The 21,201-nt window shown below is 43.2% G+C and overlaps 1 protein-coding gene across 1 annotated transcript in view; it reads right to left on the bottom strand.

Annotated features, from left to right (window-relative positions):
• Positions 1-20,312, bottom strand: part of stab2 (stabilin 2) — a 93,358-nt gene extending 73,046 nt beyond the window's left edge. The window contains exons 1-12 of the mRNA XM_083758227.1: positions 20,060-20,312; positions 18,066-18,190; positions 15,504-15,619; positions 11,822-11,907; positions 11,216-11,282; positions 11,007-11,102; positions 9,606-9,728; positions 8,324-8,520; positions 7,060-7,187; positions 6,600-6,733; positions 5,155-5,234; positions 4,628-4,777 (exon numbers count right to left, since the gene is read on the bottom strand). Coding sequence (XP_083614353.1) covers positions 4,628-4,777; positions 5,155-5,234; positions 6,600-6,733; positions 7,060-7,187; positions 8,324-8,520; positions 9,606-9,728; positions 11,007-11,102; positions 11,216-11,282; positions 11,822-11,907; positions 15,504-15,619; positions 18,066-18,190; positions 20,060-20,170 — 1,413 coding nt within the window. The 5' untranslated portion in view covers positions 20,171-20,312. The remainder of the gene's footprint in view (positions 1-4,627; positions 4,778-5,154; positions 5,235-6,599; positions 6,734-7,059; positions 7,188-8,323; positions 8,521-9,605; positions 9,729-11,006; positions 11,103-11,215; positions 11,283-11,821; positions 11,908-15,503; positions 15,620-18,065; positions 18,191-20,059) is intronic.
• Positions 20,313-21,201: the final 889 nt, after the last annotated feature.

The raw sequence follows: 21,201 nt of genomic DNA, 5'->3' as shown, positions 1-21,201 counted from the left end.
ATACATTTACAACCCCATTTTTTTACCCAGTGTCAATTATCCAATGTTTAATCTTGGGCTCTACACTCCCTCTGCCAACCTGGGGAGAGCAATGGACTGACCTCATGCTTCCTTCACTGCATGAGGAAACCAAATTGTCCAAATAGTCTTTTCACCTGACATGGCAGAGTTTCCCTGGTTGGACGTATAGCGTGTTTAAGGAACACGTCATTCCAAGCAGTTCCTTTCACCTCGATCAGTTTCTTTTGTGAGGGAGAACATGCAAACTCCGCCCTTTCGCCAACCCCACCAAGGGTCTGGGCACCGATGAGGAGGAGGAGAGAGCTAAATGCCTCGTGTCCTGTGGGGACGTGTGCAAAGGCCTATTCATATAGTCTGTGGTGACCACCATTTCAGTGTAGTCAACTCATCACCTAAAAATGGAGTATGAATTGAATAGGCCTTTAAACCAATGCAGTGGTAAATGGTAAATTTATATAGCGCCTTTATCCAAGGCGCTTTACATAGATTGTGCATTACATTCACCCATTCACACACACATTCATACACCGATTGCGGCGGAAGCAATGCAAGGTACCAACCAGCACATCGGGAGCAATTTGGGGTTCAGTGTCTTGCCCAAGGACACTTCGACATGTAGACAGGAGGAGCCGGGATTCGAACCACCGACCCACGGATCATTGGTCATGGATCAGTGGTGGAAAGTAACTCGGTACATTTACTCAAGTACTGTACTTAATAGAGGTGCTCCGATCATGTTTTTGGTACCGATCCCGATTGTTTTTCCTTAGGATCGGCCGACACTAATCTTGAGTGTAAGGGGAAAATGTATTATTATAAGTCGAAACCCACATCAAAACTGTCCTTGTGTGTGTGGGTAGGAAGGGGAGAATGTTTTTCCAATTTTCCAATTTTAGTATTTCCAATTTTCAATAATTTTACTTCCATTCACCCCTATATACATTTCGGCCATTTAAAAAAATAAGCTGATCTACTTCCATTGTGGTCCTATGACCTATGTATTCATCAATTCATCAACACATAATAAAATAAACACAGTAATAATGTAGGCATGTAGATGTGCCAATGTGCGAGCATTGACGGTACTGTTGACTGCTGTCTATGCTTGCACATTGGCTCTCTGGGGACATGTTGAACAAACGGCATGCCCCAAAAACAGGGTCCCGGGCAGTCAGTGGTATGTGTGTGTGTGCTACCAATCCAGAGGCAACAGATGCCTGCACGTTTTAAGTCAGCCAGCTTGCCTTTCAGAAAAGGGAAGAGGGCTGTAAAGGGCCATCAATTCAAACATCCCCAGAGATAATCATGTCGACTCGCGTTCCCCTCATAGGAAGTACAGGAGGTCAGCGGAGAGGAAGAGAGTGACAGAAAGGAAACCGAGGCTATCTTAGGACACGCACGCACGCACGCTAGACACAAACACACACACACACACACACACACACACACACACACACACACACACACACACACACAGACACACACTCAGCAGTACTTGAAGTAAAGCAGGGCCTCATTAGAGGAGACATTTTGGTAACAACACAATGGACGCTGACAGTGCTCCGGGGAAGGGGAGCGCTGACATGACGGAGGTGTGAAGACCTTAACGGAGGTGTGAAGACCAGGCCTCGTGTCAACTCATGTCACCGACTGAACCTACAGCAGGGCCACAGTGACTCCTATCTGTGTTGTGTCAGACGTATACACTGAAGCTATACAGCAGGGCCACAGTGACTCCTATCTGTGTTGTGTCAGACGTATACACTGAAGCTACAGCAGGGCCACAGTGACTCCTATCTGTGTTGTGTCAGACGTATACACTGAAGCTATACAGCAGGGCCACAGTGACTCCTATCTGTGTTGTGTCAGACGTATATACTGAAGCTACAGCAGGGCCACAGTGACTCCTATCTGTGTTGTGTCAGACGTATACACTGAAGCTATACAGCAGGGCCACAGTGACTCCTATCTGTGTTGTGTCAGACGTATACACTGAAGCTACAGCAGGGCCACAGTGACTCCTATCTGTGTTGTGTCAGACGTATACACTGAAGCTACAGCAGGGCCACAGTGACTCCTATCTGTGTTGTGTCAGACGTACACACTGAAGCTACAGCAGGGCCACAGTGACTCCTATCTGTGTTGTGTCAGACGTATACACTGAAGCTACAGCAGGGCCACAGTGACTCCTATCTGTGTTGTGTCAGACGTATACACTGAAGCTACAGCAGGGCCACAGTGACTCCTATCTGTGTTGTGTCAGACGTACACACTGAAGCTACAGCAGGGCCACAGTGACTCCTATCTGTGTTGTGTCAGACGTATACACTGAAGCTACAGCAGGGCCACAGTGACTCCTATCTGTGTTGTGTCAGACGTAGACACTGAAGCTACAGCAGGGCCACAGTGACTCCTATCTGTGTTGTGTCAGACGTATACACTGAACCTATACAGCAGGGCCACAGTGACTCCTATCTGTGTTGTGTCAGACGTATACACTGAAGCTACAGCAGGGCCACAGTGACTCCTATCTGTGTTGTGTCAGACGTATACACTGAAGCTACAGCAGGGCCTCAGTGACTCCTATCTGTGTTGTGTCAGACGTACACACTGAACCTATACAGCAGGGCCACAGTGACTCCTATCTGTGTTGTGTCAGACGTAATCAGATTCTAAAAATGTCAGTCGCTCTTCGATTTTTCAAAAAATAGCAGACCTACAAGCTCGTATCGCGCCACTCGGTGGCGCGATATGAGCTTGTAGATCTGCTATTTTTAAATAGCTAAAGCACAACATGATGCTGACACCAAAATGGGTGCCCGGTCAGAATGGGATAAGGCTGCAACGATTAACCGATTAATCGCAATCCAATCGATTATTCAATTAGTTGCCAACTCATTTAGCAATCGATTGCTGAATTAGTAATCGATTGCTAAATTAGTTGGGAACTAATTGAATAATCGTTTCGATTACGTCCTTTGTCCTTTGTGTTGCACGCAGCCCTACTTGATTATCATTCATTCCGGCAATTAATTCCTCCCGCCGCATGCACGCACGCACGCGATTCGAACCCCCAGCCTCCGCAAGCTACCCCCCCCCCCCCCCCCCCCCCCCCCCCCCGAGCGCTGTGGTCCACCCATCCGACTGCTTAAAACTTATAAGTGCTCAGTTGGGTGGGCCATGTGCATTTTCAGAACCCGTTTACTCTAATGAGCAATCGATTGTGTCCCGGCTTGGATCAATGGAAGCAACATAATATACTTTGACCATTTGAACCCCAGCATCCATGCTCTGGGAGGAACATTAGCCAAAAATAGCTAATCTACAAGCTCTTAAGCCAAAACCACATCAGTTGCAACTCCTGGCAACAATTTTAAGGCATATGTCACATCAATGCAACTCCTTGCAACTGCCATTGGGGATAATGGCTGCGAGTAGTGGCATCATGTAGTTGCATGTTGCAAGTAATTAAGTTCACATTGAATACGCATTTTTCAAGGACTTAAAGGACTTATCATTACAAAAATCTATGTGTTTTGCCAATAATTTGGAAAGACCAGTTTAAACAGCTACTCAAAAACACCAGGATCCCTGTGGACAGCTGGGAGGCCCTGGCAGCGGACCGCTCAGCCTTCAGAAACTTGAAGCTTGAGGCTCTTCCACACACACCCCTTGGACTGCAGTCACCAGCAGGCACACAGACAGAGAGTCCAGCTATAGCTCAGCTAGTCCAGAAGGAGAAGAGATGAAGAATGACTGAGGAGAACGGATCATCGTTTTCGAGGCTGCCATGATGATGATGATGATTTGTGGGCTCACTTGCAATAATCTGATAGGCCCACAGGTTGGGAATGGCTGGGTTAGTAGTTATTGTTATATAGATTGTCATATGTGACTGAGAGACTGCCATTTGACTGAGAGACTGCCATTTGACTGAGAGACTGCCATCGCGCAAATTCCAGCTTTTCACCAGAGGAGAAAAACTTTGTTTTGTTTTCTGTTTTCTGCAAGACATCACTCTATAAGCCATATCTCCAAAACTGGTGGGTCAAACTGAACAACCAATATGTCAATTTGAAGCTATGATTTCTTGCTTTCACATGACATTTAGTCACATATAGTTAGAGTATCAATAGCCTACTGCAATGTAGAAATAGTCTGTTACAAGTAAAAGTCTGACATTAAGAATGTACTTGAGTAAAAGTACAAAAGTATTGGTTTAAAAATGTATACACTCATCATGCAGAATGTCCCTTTTCAAGTATAATAATCTTTTGAAAATAGCACAAGCTCACAGTGCGTCTTTTTTGCATTTCAAATGGACAAAATGTACAGTAGATGGGGCTGAATGGTTACTGTAAATCAAAATAAAGTAACTAAAGTTTTCAAACAATGTACCGGTAGTGTAGTAAAACTACAATATTTGAGTCGGAGATGTAGTGGAGTACAAATACAATTACCGGTACTGGACATACAGTAGGAAATTCTTAAGTAAAAAAAACAGAAAGACCTAAAAAATTTACTTAAACTACTTTCCACCACAGGTGAAGACAGCCCTTTCAGAGTGATGGATTTGACAGTGTGTGTACCGTGCCGTTAGTCTCACCCCATCCGTGGTGTCGGCCTCGCCAGCCTTGCCCGTTAAGGTGTAGTAAACGTCCGTCGTTTTCAGAGTGTCAAAGGACATCTCCCCGGCAACGAGGTGCAGCTTGCACAAGTACTTTGCTCTGGACAAATCGGCCATTAGAGTCTTCAGCTGAAACAGTGAAGATTCAAAGAATGTAATGTTTACAGGAAATACCCTATAGGCCTATAGGGGGTCCTCAGAGCTACAACAGGGGGGCTGCCAAAACATCGCGTGATAGATTTTCTTTTCTCCCCAAATCGAATTAAATTAGTGCACATTAATATGATTCCAATATATTATAATTTAGCAAAGACAATGTGCAAACAAAAATAGCACACATAAAAAAAAACCCAGGAAAGTGTTTCTTGTGTCCTAAAACATCATTAAAATAAGCTCTGGTTGCAAAAGGGGTGACGTGGCCCAAATAAGCTAGCCTCAAATCTGTCAACAGTTATAGAGTTATACTCTATATACAGAGCGTGATAACTCTCTGTGGATTCACTCACCGAGGTTCCACGGAAGCCCTTGTTGATTGGGACGAAAACAGTGAAGGGCCCCAGAGAGGACAACGGCCACGACAGCACATCTGCCAGAGAAAGGGCCAGCAAACATACAAGACATTAAACGGTTGTAATCAGTGATTCTCAGCCTCGTGAATGTCAAGAACCAGAATTTGACGTGCATTAACGCCACCGATCCCCATTTGATAATACATTTATTTTTAAAATCTCTCGGGCCCCAATCTACATTATAGCAGACGTAGAATACGCACATCGAAAGGCTGGGTGCTGGGCTAAAAGAAACTTCAGTAGATTGGATGGAGCCCGCACACCACAGACGTTCTTTAATTAAATACTGACAACGTTTCGATCTATTTAATCGGGATGACCTGATGAAGATCAAATAGATCGAAACGTTGTCAGTATTTAAATAAACAACGTCTTGCTATTACCTGTGGTGTGCGGGCTCCATCCAATCTACCCAATCTACATTATAACATAATTAATTAATTTAGCTCATAGTCCGGCAGCCGAGGTGGAAAGGGTGGGAAATTTTGGTATATAGTATTTTTTATTGGCCTAAAATAATTGCTGACGGTATTGGGCATTTGTTTTTATACGGGTTTCCAAGGGGTTTCACTCCTTGGGCTAAAAACAGCCATAGCCACACTTGCCCAAAAGGGTGCTGACCTCATCACATTTGTCATGACGTCTATGGACGTTTTTAGCCCGTCCACCTCCAACTGTCCACCTCCAACTGAGACAATATTTTAGGCCAATAAAAAAAAAGACTACATTTCCCACTTGAAACAAAAGAAGCCTGTCGGCTGCCGGACTATCAGAGGGGACTGCACAAATGGACCCATCTATTTGGTTCAAGAGCAGCAGTCCACTCAGAGAACTGGTGGGGTCTATGGGCTGGATCCAGGCTATACAAAGTAAGCTATGATGACTTACTAAAACTAAGACTACATACACTGGCAATATTATGTCAACAAATAAAAACTGGACTAAAATGTTAGGGAGGAACTAGTGGAGAAGAGATCCAGTAGAATGAAAGGACCCCCCCCCCCCCTCCCCCCCCGTCAGGTGAAAAGAAGCGGTTTGGTACGGTTGCGCTTGGGTTTGTGCTCTTTCCAGCATGGATGCAACAGAGTCTAAAATCTGCCATTATGACGCCATCAAGGCAGCGATGGCTCCAGAAAATAGTGACTGGGGGGGGTGACATACAGTAGAAGATCCTAATTATAACAGTATAGTCTACGCATGTGTGAGCACGCTCTGTGCCTGCAGGGGAGAGCAAGGCGTTGCCTATAGTAACCGGCTCATATAAAGCCATATAACACGTGTAGGCCTATATATATATATACGCCAATAGCAAACACCGGATGGCTATTGAAATATGTATATATACTGTACATCAATAGCAATCAATCTGTTAAAGGTCCTACTGAAGAGCGTGATGGCGCTGCTGAGCTGAGAGGTCCACTGTCCGCCCGGCTCCGTGTTCAGCTCGTTCAGCCTCTGCATGATGTTACCGTAGCAAACCTTCCCGTTGCCAAGGTAACCCTGGTTACAGGTGCACCTGTAACGAGACCAGACGCACGCATAGTTTCACGCCACCCAGTGGGGGAAAAAAAGCACTCAAATGTTTTACTTTACTAAAGAGATGCCCGCCCCGCCTGACAAAATACATTGGAGTACGGTAAAGTCGACTAACTCAAATGTATATTTAGTCGACTAAAGTCTTATGATTTTCAGTCGACGAAAACTAAACTGAAGGTAAAACATTTCAGTTGACTAAAACTAGGTCTAAAACTGAACACAAACACACAACGCACGCACGCACGCACGCACATGCGCGCGCACACACACACAGAGCTTGTGTACATGAATAGAGGGGCCACTGACTGCACTGTTCCTGGTTCCACGGTGGCACAGCTGGCGTCCTTGTGGCAGGAGTCGGGTCGACAGGCGTCCTTGAGGCTGCACACGCCGTCCCTCATGTTGCCGTAGCCATAAAGACACTCGCAGTGCGCCTGAGGATCAAAACACATGAGCAATACAGTCAGTCGTACCTCTTCAGACTCTTTGCCCTATAGCACTTATACCGCAGCACTTGCCCTATAGCCTCGACGACCGTCATGTGCAAAGACTCAACTTACTGTATGTATCTTAGATAGCATCTCATGTAGACATACCGGTAGTACTCTATAGTGTAGGCTACACGCATAGTTCCATTATAGATATTCCACTGTTAGGTTCTTAGCTTACGTATGATTCCTGATGACTATTTCTATGTATTTGATGTATTACCATGTTTTTTTTGTTCTTTATTACTGTTAGTCGCTCCTGCTTTAGAGCGTCTGCTCTACATTGTAAATAGTAAATTGTACACCCGGTCAGAGCAGACTTACAGGCGGTGGTGGGAAAAGTACTAACATTTTGTAACTTAAAGGTATATTCAGTGATTTCACTCAAAAAACCTTAGGTTTCGTTTTTGGCTGTGGGACCCAGCCTTTCGTCCAATCAGGATAGAGAGTCAAAAACGAAACCTAAGGATTTTTGTCCCCCAGGGGTTAACTGGGGACAGGGAGGAACTTCTTATATGGTCAGCACACTCTATAGTAGGGAGGATTATCACAACAAAACAAAAAAATAAGTGATATTTGAATTAAGTGAAATCACTGAATATACCTTTAAGTAAAAGTATCAATATTGCAATGTAGAAATACTTGAGTAAAACATATAGCCATATAGTACCAAATGTAAAAGTGCTCATTATGCAGAATGTCCAATTTCAGAAGTTTTTAAAAAGAAGAAGAAACAAACTAGAAAGGCGCAGTTATGGGAAATTGCAAGTGTGGTTGCACCGACAATTTCAAGCTTTGAAAATACAATACGACGATGATGTCTGATGTATTGATTGCCCCACATGACGTCACAGAGTTTATACGGAATAAACTAATAATCAATGCTTTGCAGCCCTATTGTCAATGCTTGCTAAACTTTACCACATGAACACTAGTGTCCCCATTCAGGGCAAAATAGCCTAGGCAAACATTGGCTGAAATATAGCAGATCTACAAGCTCACAACGAGTCACATGTTGTGAACCTTTCACGCATGCGCACACGCACGCACGCATGCACGCACGCACGCACGCACTCACTCACTTTCCCAGGGCCGTCGTACAGGCATTGCGTGGTGCCAGTTATGCAGCCACCCATGTTGGTCTGGCATGGGTCGATGGCCATGCACACATGGCCGTCCCCGCTGTAGCCTTCAGCGCAGGTGCACAGGTGCTGGTTGGGGCCAGTGTGGGCACAGGTGGCATCGGGGTGGCACACCCCCTTTAGGCAAGGGTTAATGGCTGAGGAAGACAAAAGGTGCAGGGTTCATTGATGGGTCGACTTTAGATTAGATCATTCGAAAGGAGCACTTCATCCATTTCACTCTTCACTAATGCTCAAAATAATATGGCACCAATTCTGTCTACTCACTCTGGCCCCTTTTCCACAAAAATAACTTTCTAGAACAGGTTCCGTTCTTGATGCTTGGAATACACTGACACGAAACAAACCAAAAACGTCACATCCGGTTTTTTACCCTGGGCAGAATTTTCTATGGCTGCCAATGCAACTTTTTCCAATCCTTAATCACATACGGACAAACATCTATGCCGATAATATCTAACTTGCGGAGGTAACGTGCCTTGTACACAGGCAACAGATCTTTCAACGTATGGCATTGCAAATACGTTTGATAATCGCTACTCTGCGCAATATTGTTTTGGAAATGCCGCAAATTGCATTGCAGTGAACGAGAGCAAATCACAACTTCCCCTGGGGGTGGTGACTCCGCCCTGAATATGCGTTGTCGTGTCAGTGTATTGTTGGTGCTTTCACAGAACCGGTGGCTATTTTTTGGTTCCTGTTCCGATTCCGAACCAACTATTTAGGGTTCTGAGAACCAATTCATTTTCAGTGGAAATGCTCTAGTCTGAACTGGTTCAATGTTATTAGGTGCGAAAAAAGAACCAAATTGGTTCAACCCTGTTAGGAAAAGGAGCCTCTATACTCTGTGTCTTATAGGAGGGGTGTGGACAGTTCAGAAACCTATAATTACCAGTGATATCATTGGTAGCCAGGAGTCAGGACTGGTAATTTCAGACAAGATTGCATACTTATTCATTATAAGTATTTATTTGTTATTAATGCAAGAACACTGGCTTCTATTTCAGCATGCATGCTAACATTCCAGGAAGAGAAAGGCTGTAGTTTGTCATTTTCTTGGATTCCCCATCGATGATGTCACTAGTGGTACGGTTAGGTTTCAGAAACGTCCACCAATGAGAGTAGACGGATTAACGGTGAATGATCATTAGTGAGGGCCAATTACACGAAGACAAGGTTGAAAATGGGTGTGAAGTGCACATTTACAGAGGAAATAACTCACATATGCATTGTTCTCCTGAGCTCTGGTAACCAGGCATACAGCTGCACACCAGCCTTCCTGTCATGGCCTCCTCCATACAGCGAGAGTTGTCCTGGCAGCTCAGAGCAGCACACGCGGGCATCTCTGGAGAGAAAAGAGCGGCAGTGGTGGAAAGTACAGTTTACTTAAGTGCTGTACTTTACTTTAGTACAGTTCTTCGGTATATATTTCCGATTATTGTACTTCTACTCTAGTATTGTTGTATTGCATACACAGGGAATGGTCCCTTTTCTAAACAATGAAGGCTGCTCCACTGCCGACGGTTGTGTCTGGACTTGGACTAGACATGTAACGATATATTGTATATCGATATTATATCCCGACTCAACTCAACTCAACAGTCACTTTCAGTAGTAGAGGCCTGCAGAGGGGAGCTGTATGTGTCTGTGACTGTGCCCTGCAGGTGATGGTCGTTATTGATGCTCATTAATACATCAAGGAAGGCAATTATGTTTCTGCACTGTCAAATAGGTCTACATCTATCCTAAGATGCCGTCAAAGAAAAGAAGAAATGTTAACTCGAGCTAGGTTTAAACATGAAAGCATGTTTACAGTTGTTGCACAGAAATTAAGTAATTTTACATTAAAAGTAATGCTACTTTTGCAATGTAGTAAAATACAATTTGTGAAAAAAGCTTGGGGGGAAATAATTGTGTTGAAAATATCGTGAAGATTAGTATCTTGAACCTCATATCGTGATACGTTTTCGTATCGTGAGTTGAGTGTATCGTTACATGCCTAGTCTGGACCATTCGCCCCGGTTGCTTTTTTGACGCCGTCCAAACGCAACACGACACAACGCATTCAGCGTAGCCCCGTCCTACAGTTTAACCGCATGTCACTACTTTCCACCGCAGAGGAAAGCCTGGCATTCGTTCCAAACACGGTGGTTTGCTGCCACTATATGTTTTGGTTCCCCATAATCCCCATTGAAATGCTGAATCGACTAGAACTACTAGATTAGTCTCGCCAGTCGCTACGAGTTAAAAAACGAAAATGAAAAAATATATACGAAACTAACTATTCCTATGAGCTAAACTATACGCCGTATCGTGGGTTTTATTGGGTAGGCCCTTAAAGTTATGATGCCCTTGATCACATTGATCATTTGGGTGATGCCTGAACTACAACCACGTACCGAGTGCCACGCTACGAGCTTGTAGATCTGCTATTTTTTTTAAACGGAAAACGAGGAAAACGTGTGCAAATCTCTGAATATTATATTCTTTCCCAGCGAGCAACACATTTTGAGATGGGGCTCGGCGGCCAATTACGTATAATTTTGCACACTGATATAGAAACATCGTTTTTTTCAGGAAAAACAATAATACAATAAAATGTCTTAACGGGTTAACTTCTCACCTTGGTCACAGCTGGGGCCTTTGTAGCCAGAGAAACAGGTGCATGTCCCGTCACCTTGCATGCCAGTGCTGCACAAGCCATGCACACAGGTGCACACTAGCACGCCATTATAGGACGGAGGGGTGAAAAGCACATACCGTAAATATACACTATTTTATGTTATGTTTCAGAGTAATGAAGAGAGGTTGTTCGTGCAGTATGTCGTGTACCTGATTTACAGGTGGGTCCATATCTGTTAGCTGCACAGTCCTCACATGCCGTTCCTGTGTAGCCCTCCTGCACGCACACACACACACACACACACACACACACACACACACACACACACACACACACACACACACACACACACACACACACACACACACACACACACACACACACACACACACACACACACACACACACACACACACACACACACACACACACACACTCCATGTTTCCCATCTCATCCCAGCATGGTACCCGAAAGACTACCGGTATATGACTACGACTTGACATAATACTTCCCACAGATTACACACACCCAAAGTGAGGATTATTTATTTTGTTTAGGCCTACTATTTAAATACTTGTTGCTTTTTGTCCCAAAATGACTTGCTGCTATTCGTTTCAAAATGCTTCATACCCTGTAGGCTATACTTATAACATGTATAGAACTATGCAATGTGACATAGCTATGTTTACTCAATGCTGTATACCCCCCCTCCAACTGTAGGCCTATATACTTTCCTCAGTTTCAACTGTTTTATTATATTTTGACACTTGCTTTGGCTACAATATGTTGTGAGAATAACCTCCCTGTACAGTACCTTACAGTTACATGTTCCATTGCCACCCATTCCATCAGAACACACTCCATTGTTGCTGCAGGGGTTGGCTGCGTGCTCTGGACACTCTGGAAAACATCCACACATTGTGCACGTTATAAACTGAAAAGGCTAGGATTTAAACTCAGCTGCAGAAAACCTTTCCTCCATTCTTATGCAGGCTACCTTGAGACAGGCTACTCAAAGCCTCTATAGTCCCTCTATAAGTCAAATTAAATATTATTATTATTAAACCAGAAAGGTTAGCTAGTGATGGGCTATGATGCCGCCAATGCCCGCCATATGAAATGAGATTTATGCCTGGTGATCTTTGGGCATGTTGCTATTGTCAAAACGAGTCAAAATCGTCACAAATAGCAGATCTACGAGCTCAGTTCACAACACATCACAATTGGTCACGAATCCTTGTATGAGGGCTCAAGTGGTTACGATCGAAGGCTCTAGAGACTATAGGAAATGGCAGCTACAAAAACGTCTCCCAGAAGAGATCCTGGTGTGTCTGTCACATGTCAGTCTTGCTCCCCCACTTTCAGTGTGTAGCCTACCCCTGTATCATATCAGAGAGAGAGAGAGAGAGAGAGAGAGAGGAAGCCTGCTCCCCCTATCCCAGACAGCACTTTGGATGTCAGCACATTCCTGGAGGACATGGGGACCACGCTGACAGTAAGGAAGGAAGCGTGCAAGTCCACCGTTTCCCCCTCCCAGCCACCAGGCCAGGCCAGGCCGGGGGCTCTGCATCCGGGAGCCATGGCTGGGCCCAGTGCTGCAGCATGGTGGTGGCTCACTGGTGTGGGTCACCACGCATACATACTCACAGGATGCCCACTGACACACTCGGACACCTTGGATGCACTTTCATCTGCAGCGCTGCTTTAAAGGGGGGTGTAAATGATATGTTTTTGTAAAAAAAAGAAAAAAAGAAAAGAAAAAAAAGCTTAAAAGATAAAAAAAGGTTAAAGCTGCGTATGCCTACCGTATGTTTGTTCAGAAGCAGAGTTCTCCTCCTCGTCTCTCCAGCTCGTTATTATAAAGAAAACACATTTTCAGGTCATGAACATGAGCATTTTCTGTTAACCGCTCTGGTGATTTCGAAAATGCTCAAGATTCCGCCATTGCTCCCGTTTCAACCAAGCTATTTTAGTTTGTTTGCTTTGTAATTTTCCCTGATATTATAATGTATTGTGTTTTGGATTTGATTTGATTTGATTGTATTGTTATTTTTTTGTTTTGTTTTTTTACCCAGGGTAGTAGCTGCTCATTTCACAGATACACATTAAAACCTGGGAGCTGACCAGTACAACCACAGTCTCATACTGTTGGCCACTAAGCAGCTCCACTGGAGCAGTTGGGGGTTCAGTGCCTTGCTCAAGGGCACTTCAGCGGTGTTGGGTGAGTGATGTGATGACCAATCACTTCCCGACCCAGATTGTTCCTGCCCGTCCGGGGAATCGAACCGGCAACCTTTCGGCAACAGGGGGCGCTCCTCTAACCCTTAGGCCACCCACCGCTGCCCCCATTGTGTGATTGCGCTAATTGTACTTCCGAGTATAAATAAATGATGATGATGATGATGAGTAAAAACAATAATAAGTACTTTTTCCACCACTGGACAGAAGGAGTGAACCACTAAGTGCAGTGGCGTCGTTAGGTATGCGCTCACTACGCACTGAGCGTAGGGCAACGCGTTGCTGAGGGCAACACAATGAGCGAGGCAGCAAGCCCCCTTTTTCTTTTTTTCATGCGTTCCTCCTGCAACGCAACTTGCGTGCCTCCGCCACGGTGCTCTAGTTGCATGGCAACCGATTTTATTTTCCTTTGTTTTATTATTTTAACGTTTTTACAATGCCCTAACCCCTAAAAAATTGTTATTTAGGTAGTACATACTGTACATTTAGTACAGCAGCACACACAGTGTCTGTCACCTACTTTGAGTGATTTATGGCGTTATCTTTCTGTTAAAATCAAAATGTTTTGATATTATATTAAGAACTCTGGACATAATAGGACATTGTTTATTAATTGTGCATGTGTAGCCTATGTGTATGTCAGACTGTATGTCTGTAACCCCACAGTCACAGACCCAATTTAGTTATTCTCACACAGTGATAACCATTTTAACTTGCACTTGTGGTTTAATATTGTGGTGGTTTCTAAGTATGTATAAGCCCAGGGAGGTAGACATTGGTGACCTTGCATTATAGAAGGGTCGGTGTGTCAGGGAAGAAAAGGGTCCACGTTTTGAAGGTGTGCGAAGCACACTCCGTGGGGGTGTAGGGGGGGGGGGGGACCAGAATATAGTTGTGAGTATAGGGCAACAAAAACGTCAGCTACAGCCCTGACTAAGTGGAAAGTGAAAGTGTTCCACGTGTTCTGAAATGTTTTCCCTCCCTACAGAGGATATCTCCTCCTCTGGTTGCTGTTCAGGCAGCATGAGTCACATCCGTCAAAGTACAGTAGGACTTCCCATCAAAATATTCCCTCAGTGATTTAGACTGTATTTTAGTAGATCCCCATTAGCCACTAGTACTGCAACGTCAGCTACTCAGGCCTCCGCCAGCATCATGTTTTATCCATGACCACTGATTGTTCATTTGTATTTCCGGACAGTTAACCATTAAACCGTCACTACTTACTTAGTAAGCTTGACCTGGTCTGGCTCTTTTTTTCCCCTCTACACCAAAACATCTTTGCCGAAAACAAAAATCTTTGGCTAAAGTTCTCAGAATATACAGATGATAGGGTTCCAAAAAAAGAAAAAAAAAACTTTCCTATCATGCAAACATTTGGCCGACCCCCTGTAGTAACTCTGAGGAGCCCCCTATAGGGGTCCCGCACCCCCTGTTGAAGACCCCTCTACTATAGAGGGCATGCACATGCATAAAGTGAGTGGCAAAGTGAGTTTAACGTCATTTAATGCAATCACTTTTCTGTTTGGTGGGAGTATGTCAAGGCCACAAAGTAGTTTGTTTTGCCACCCAGTAGGCGTTCCTGCATAACTTCCGGGTGTGATGATGATGTCACGCGCATACCCTCTAGTCCAGTGGCTCCCAAACCTTTTTAGTCCGTGACCCAAAACAGAAATTAGACGTTTGCCCGGGACCAACGTTTGACCCTAGTGAAAATAGCAGGTCTACAAGCTCACAAACGCACCACCAAACCACCTTATGAGCTTGTAGATCGGCTATTTTCACCACTTCTTAACCCATTCTAACCGGGCACCCATTTTGGTGTTGGCATCATGTTATGCTTTAGCTATTGAAAAATAGCAGATACGAGCTTGTAGGTCTGCTATTTTTTGAAAAATCGAAGAACGACTGACATTTTTAGAATCTGATCTCAGGTCAGAATGGGTTCGTCAGACCAGTGTGTGTCCGGCGGAAACCTCGTATGAATCTGATCTCAGGTCAGAATGGGTTAAACATCAGTTTTCTAATTCATGGGATTTCTTGGATTTCTATTTTATTTCTTCCTGAAATTCCTGATTTTTTTTTGTTTTCAATTCATGAAATCTTTAGATTTTTTTTTTTTGAGAATGTTTTAAAATAATAGTACTAAAAACTAAAATAAAAAAATAAAGGAACCCATAAAAATGTGTTTGGGAAACAGTACTCTATAGTCTGTACCGTTGGTATCATGTCTAAAGTGATGAGTGATGAGTACGTACCATTGCAGTCTGGGCCCCAGTACCCCGGACAGCATCGTTTATCTTCCACCTCCTTGTAGCACTCAAAAGAGCATCCACTGATGCCTATCTGGAAGGACCCGGTTTTTATCAGGTACCTACGTGCACACACGCACACACACACACACACACACACACACACACAAGTTAAAGGCCCAAATGTCGGTCACCAGATGTTCTCCCGTTCTCACAAACAACTATAACATGGTAACAATAGCATATTATATTGTGTGATTCAACCAAGGGCTCTATGATAGGCCCCCTCCTGTTTCAGACGTGACGTCGTCTTCATGTGGCAGCCAAGTCTATGGACTTTATATGTTCACTTTAAGCATGCCCCCCCCCCCGTGACGAGACAGACATGAGTGGACAGAAATGGCTACATATTATAATGGGCTAATTATATGAAGATGCGTTGAAAATGGGTCAAGTGGTCCTTTAAGGCAGTGGTTTTCAACCCTTTTCATATAAAGGTCCATTGTTTTTTCGGCATTTGAGCCACGAACCACCATTATTTTTGATGAGATTTAGCCTCTCAGATCCAAAACGTTAGATAAGATTTTGTCCACAATTCCATGCAGTACTGATGTTGGTAGGCCTACTGTAGGAGATAAAAGGGCAAATGTTGATTAAAATAACAATTCTTCTACATTGTCTAATTGTGGAGACTTCTTGTACATAAAGTAATGCCGATAATAATTTAACTCTTGGCGGTGTGAAATGAAACCAAATAAACCTGTAAGGGTCCATTTGGTTTCATTTTGCAGTCTCACGAGTTAAAGATCTATAAGGGTCCATTTGGTTACCAAATACCGTTCTCCATCATTTAGCTAAGGACCACCTGGAACCCCTTCAAGGACCACTGGTTGAGAACCACTGCTTTAACCCATTCTGACCTGAGATCAGATTCATACGAGGTTTCCGCCGGACACACACTGGTCTGATGAACCCATTCTGACCTGAGATCAGATTCTAAAAATGTCAGTCGCTCTTCGATTTTTCAAAAATAGCAGACCTACAAGCTCGTATCGCGCCACTTGGTGGCGCGATATGAGCTTGTAGATCTGCTATTTTTAAATAGCTAAAGCATAATATGATGCTGACACCAAAATGGGTGCCCGGTCAGAATGCTTTAAGGCCCACAGACTTGAGAGCTACTTTCAAAATGACCAGCTCAACAAGATCTACCCAGCGGAAAAATATATATTATGCCACATTGGTGAAAATAGTTTACCCATTCTGACCTGAGATCAGATTCTATAAACGTCTTCTACATCCTGACAGTTTTCTGATAAAGCTATGTTTCTATGTCAGTCGTTCTTCGATTTTTCAAAAATAGCAGACCTACAAGCTCGTAGCGCGCCACTCGGTGGCGCGCTATGAGCTTGTAGATCTGCTATTTTTCAATAGCTAAAGCATAACATGATGCCAACACCAAAATGGGTGCCCGGTCAGAATGGGTTAAATATGTACCTGAGGGGGCTTTTGGAATAAGTATTAAAATAGAACCCTTAACCGTGGGATCTATTTTTATACTTCGACTCAAATACTGAGGTGGAGTACTTTCTGTCAGTGGTGTAAAGTAACTAAGTACATTTACTGTATTTAAGGGCAATTTATGTGTACTTTACTTGAGTATTTTCAATTTCCAATACTTTTACTTCTACTCCACTACATCTCAGAGGCAAATATTGTACTTTTACTCCACTACAATTATTTAAAACTTTAGTTACTTTGTAGATTTTGATTATTATTGCAAAACATACAGTATATTAAGCACTTCAGCCAGACTGACTCTTGTTGTTACATAGTGGCAAGACTTAACCCATTCTGAACGGGAACCCATGTTAGCATCATGTTATGCTTTAGCTATTGAAAAATCGAAGAACGACTGACATTTTTAGAATCTGATCTCAGGTCAGTATGGGTTAATCAGACCAGTGTGTGTCCAGTGGAAACCTCGTATGAATCTGATCTCAGGTCAGAATGGGTTAAGGTGCGTTCAGACTTGAATTTAAATATTCGCCTCATTTCGCCCAGTTTGTGCCGCACCCGTTCGCGGAGAGGAGAGAAACTGCTTTTTTTTTCTTTTATCCAAAAACGAGATAATAGCACAGGCAGACTCTTCACATACTAGAGTAGAGCATGTCTGAAATAAATTAAATCGACACATAAATATGAAATAAATCCTTAAACATGTGTAATCTTAGAGTCTACAGAAGTGAACCTTTCTTTTCTCAACAATAGCAGATCTACAAGCACACAATGCGTCGCGATTGTGAGCATGTAGATCTGCTATTTTCAAAAGCCTTTCATACATTTGAAAACTGGGAAATGGGACATTCTGCATATGAGTGAGTACTTTCTACTTTTGGTACTTTAAGTACATTGTGATGGCAATACTTTTGTACTTCTACTCAAGTAAATTTTGAATTCCAGACTTTTACCCATAATTGAGTACCTCTACATTGCAGTATTGATACCTTTACTTAAGTAAAACATGTGAGTTTACGCTTTCCACACCGCTGCTTTCTGTGCACTCACTTGCAGTCCTTGGCGACGGAGCCCGGGCTCTGCTTGAAGCCAGCGCGGCACGGGATCAGGGCACTGATGCTGCACGAGTGACACTGAGTCCTGGTCCTCACCACTGTCGTGTTGGTGCACACGCTCTGTCAGAGAGAGAGCCACGGAAAAACAATCCATTTGTGGCAATTGATTGTGAAAATAATCTGTCATTTTTATCAAATAATCGATTCAAAATCTCTCCCTAGTTTGGGCATTTCATTCGAGGTGAAGAGCTTCATAAACATCGGCCTACTTAAAACATTATAAAAATAATGAAAATAGCTGATTCACAACTAAACTAAACAAAACAATATTTTTTAGCATGGTGTTATACACATTCTATCTATGTTGGACTATCTATGTTAGACTATCTATGTTAGACGATCTACCGCACAAACAGCACTTGGGTCGGGACATTCCCAACATTCCCAAATTAATTAAAAACAAATTCAATGATAAAAAAAAAAAGAAAATCAAACTAATTTCATTAATAAATAAAAGAAAAATCTAAGACATTCCATAAATCAGAAAACAAACGTTTAAGGAACTTGTAATGAAAATAGCACATACTGTATACAAGCTCACCTGTGAGCTTGTATAGATCTGCGGGCTAAACGTTTGGGAACCACTGAATTCTACCATAAAAAGCTGCACAGATAAAAGTCCACTCTGCGTGGAGAGATCACCACTTCTCATAGTGTAGTGGGGAAGACATCAAAGACCACAGTGTTATTGACTTTGGCAAATGTCGGACTGAAGCAAAAATAAACAGGAAGAGGCTAATTGCTTCTGTTGGGATCTGCCCAGTGAGTCCACATCTATACAGATAGAACATGGACCATGGACTGACCTCAGAACAGCCAAAGCGCTGCCATCAGTGTTGATATTGTCGACTTGAAACTATGAGGAAACATGTTTGTCGACAACATTCTTTTTTTCCCCCACTGACGAACACTAAATGTGGCTCAATTTATACTGACAATTCCATCAACAAATAACTAGATTAAAATGATAGGGAGGGAGTAGGGACTAGTGTAGAAGAGATCGAGTAGATCACTTCTACAGTACATTGCAGTGTTGGTACTTTTACTGTAAAGTTAAACATGCAAGTACTTTTTCAACCACCGGCCATTCCGAGGCTTTTCCTGCTAGATTAGATATCATCGTGGAGAGAAACAGGGTGATGAGATGAGAGCGACGACATCAACATCACTTAGTTATCGCTGACTTTGACAGCTGCTCAACAGGTTGCACAGAGGAATGAAATGAGGGCGACTATATTTAAAGTAATAATGTGAGCTTGCCATTTCCGAAATGAAATTTGACATTTTGATTTTTTTTGCCTTGCATTTTCATCAGAGGGCAATTGTTTTTAGCACTTAGCAGGCGCTGCACCGTTTAACAGACCAGACCATGATAGACGTCTATGTAAGCACTAAAAACAATGAAGTAGGTTATTATTCTAACTGTGGTGAAACAACGGGACAATTTAAGGAAGTGAATATTGAAAACCGGGACAGTACAATTTTGAGATATTAGTACTTCACTTGATTAAAGTGAAGTGTATACTTTTACTCCACTACATTTATTTGAAAACTTTAGCTACTGGTTACTTTGTAGATTTTTGATTATTATTACAAGATTGTATAGAATAGCTGAAGAGATTGCACCATAATATACTTTCAAAAGGTTTATTCTCTACAAATACGTCACAGGACAAATGTGGCTATTTTAAAAATACTTTTATTTGAAAAGTTGAAACAGGACATTCTGCGCAATGAGTAGCCTACTTTTACTTCTTTAACTATACATTTTGAAGCCAGTACTTTAGTACTTTTACTCAAGCAAATTCTGATTACACGACTTTTACTTGTAACGGAGTACTTCTAAATTTCAGTATGGATACTTTTTTTTAAAACAGTACTTTAGTAAAAAAAGAGTACATTTTTCCCACGCACTGCAAATGACCTCACCTGGCCCGAGGCGCCTACAGTGACTCCAGGAGACCGCAGGTCCGTGTCCAGCAGGAGCAGCGCGAGCAGCAACATGAAGCCTAAAGGCGGAAGACCACCGGAGGACCCCATGGTGACTGTATCTATCTTCTCCCTGTCTGTCTGTCTGTCTGTCTCTCTCTCTCTCTCCGCTGTGCTCTTCTTTGTCTCGCCCTCCCTTTCTGTCCTGCAATGCCTATACCGTTATGCACTGTTTCTATGTGCTTCTGTGACGCTCACCATGCGGACTGTGTGACATTCTGTCCCTGTCCGGCCGTCTTTTCACTGCCTTCACCTCATGTCCCCTCCCCTCTTGGACTCGACCCACAGCTCTGGCGGAGCACCTATGTGTGTGTGTGTGTGTGTGTGTGTGTGTGTGTGCATGTGCGTGTGTGCGTGTGTGCGGGGGGTGTTCCTTCCTCTCTTCCTCTCCAAGTTACACAGTGGTTCCCAAACACTGGGTATAGGGAACCATTCTTATACTGTACAGTAGGTCGCAAGTAAATCTGCTATTTTCACTAGTTTGGATCGCGGGGAGACATCATATTAATCCTTTAAAATGATTGGGACCACTGCTGTGACTGACACACACACACACACACACACACACACACACACAGTCACACACACACACACACACACACACACACACACAAGACACTTGCACAGTACAGTGTTATACATGGTACTGTGTGTTTGCATTTATCTTTTACAATCATTGCACATTACACAATTTGAATTTCATAATCACAAAACAACTTGAGCATTCACCATGAGCAAAAAAAACTAAAACTAAAACTACTCTCTGCTTCTCCCTCTCTCTCTACTTGGGCTGGCGAGGGACAGCAGCGCCGTCTCCAGCGTGTGGTGCTGTGGAAACAGCAGCGGTGTTTGTCCATTTCCATTTTCGACAGTCAGCAACTGACTGTTGATTTAGTTTTTTAGTCATTGGTCTTTTGAATGAAATTCCATTTAGCTTCAGTCATATTTGAGTCATCTGAAATGTTTTAGTGTTATATATCTCACACACACACACACACACACACACACACCGAACTTTTCATCCTGAGACCCATCTTGGAGAGTTGGTAACCAAATGGACCCTTATAGAACTTTTGTGAGTG

Source organism: Protomyctophum parallelum (genome assembly GCF_964188405.1).
Source record: "Protomyctophum parallelum genome assembly, chromosome: 22".
Taxonomy (NCBI): Eukaryota; Metazoa; Chordata; class Actinopteri; order Myctophiformes; family Myctophidae; genus Protomyctophum; species Protomyctophum parallelum.
The sequence above is the reverse complement of the archived record's forward strand: the minus strand, read 5'-3'. Positions and strand labels throughout refer to the sequence as shown.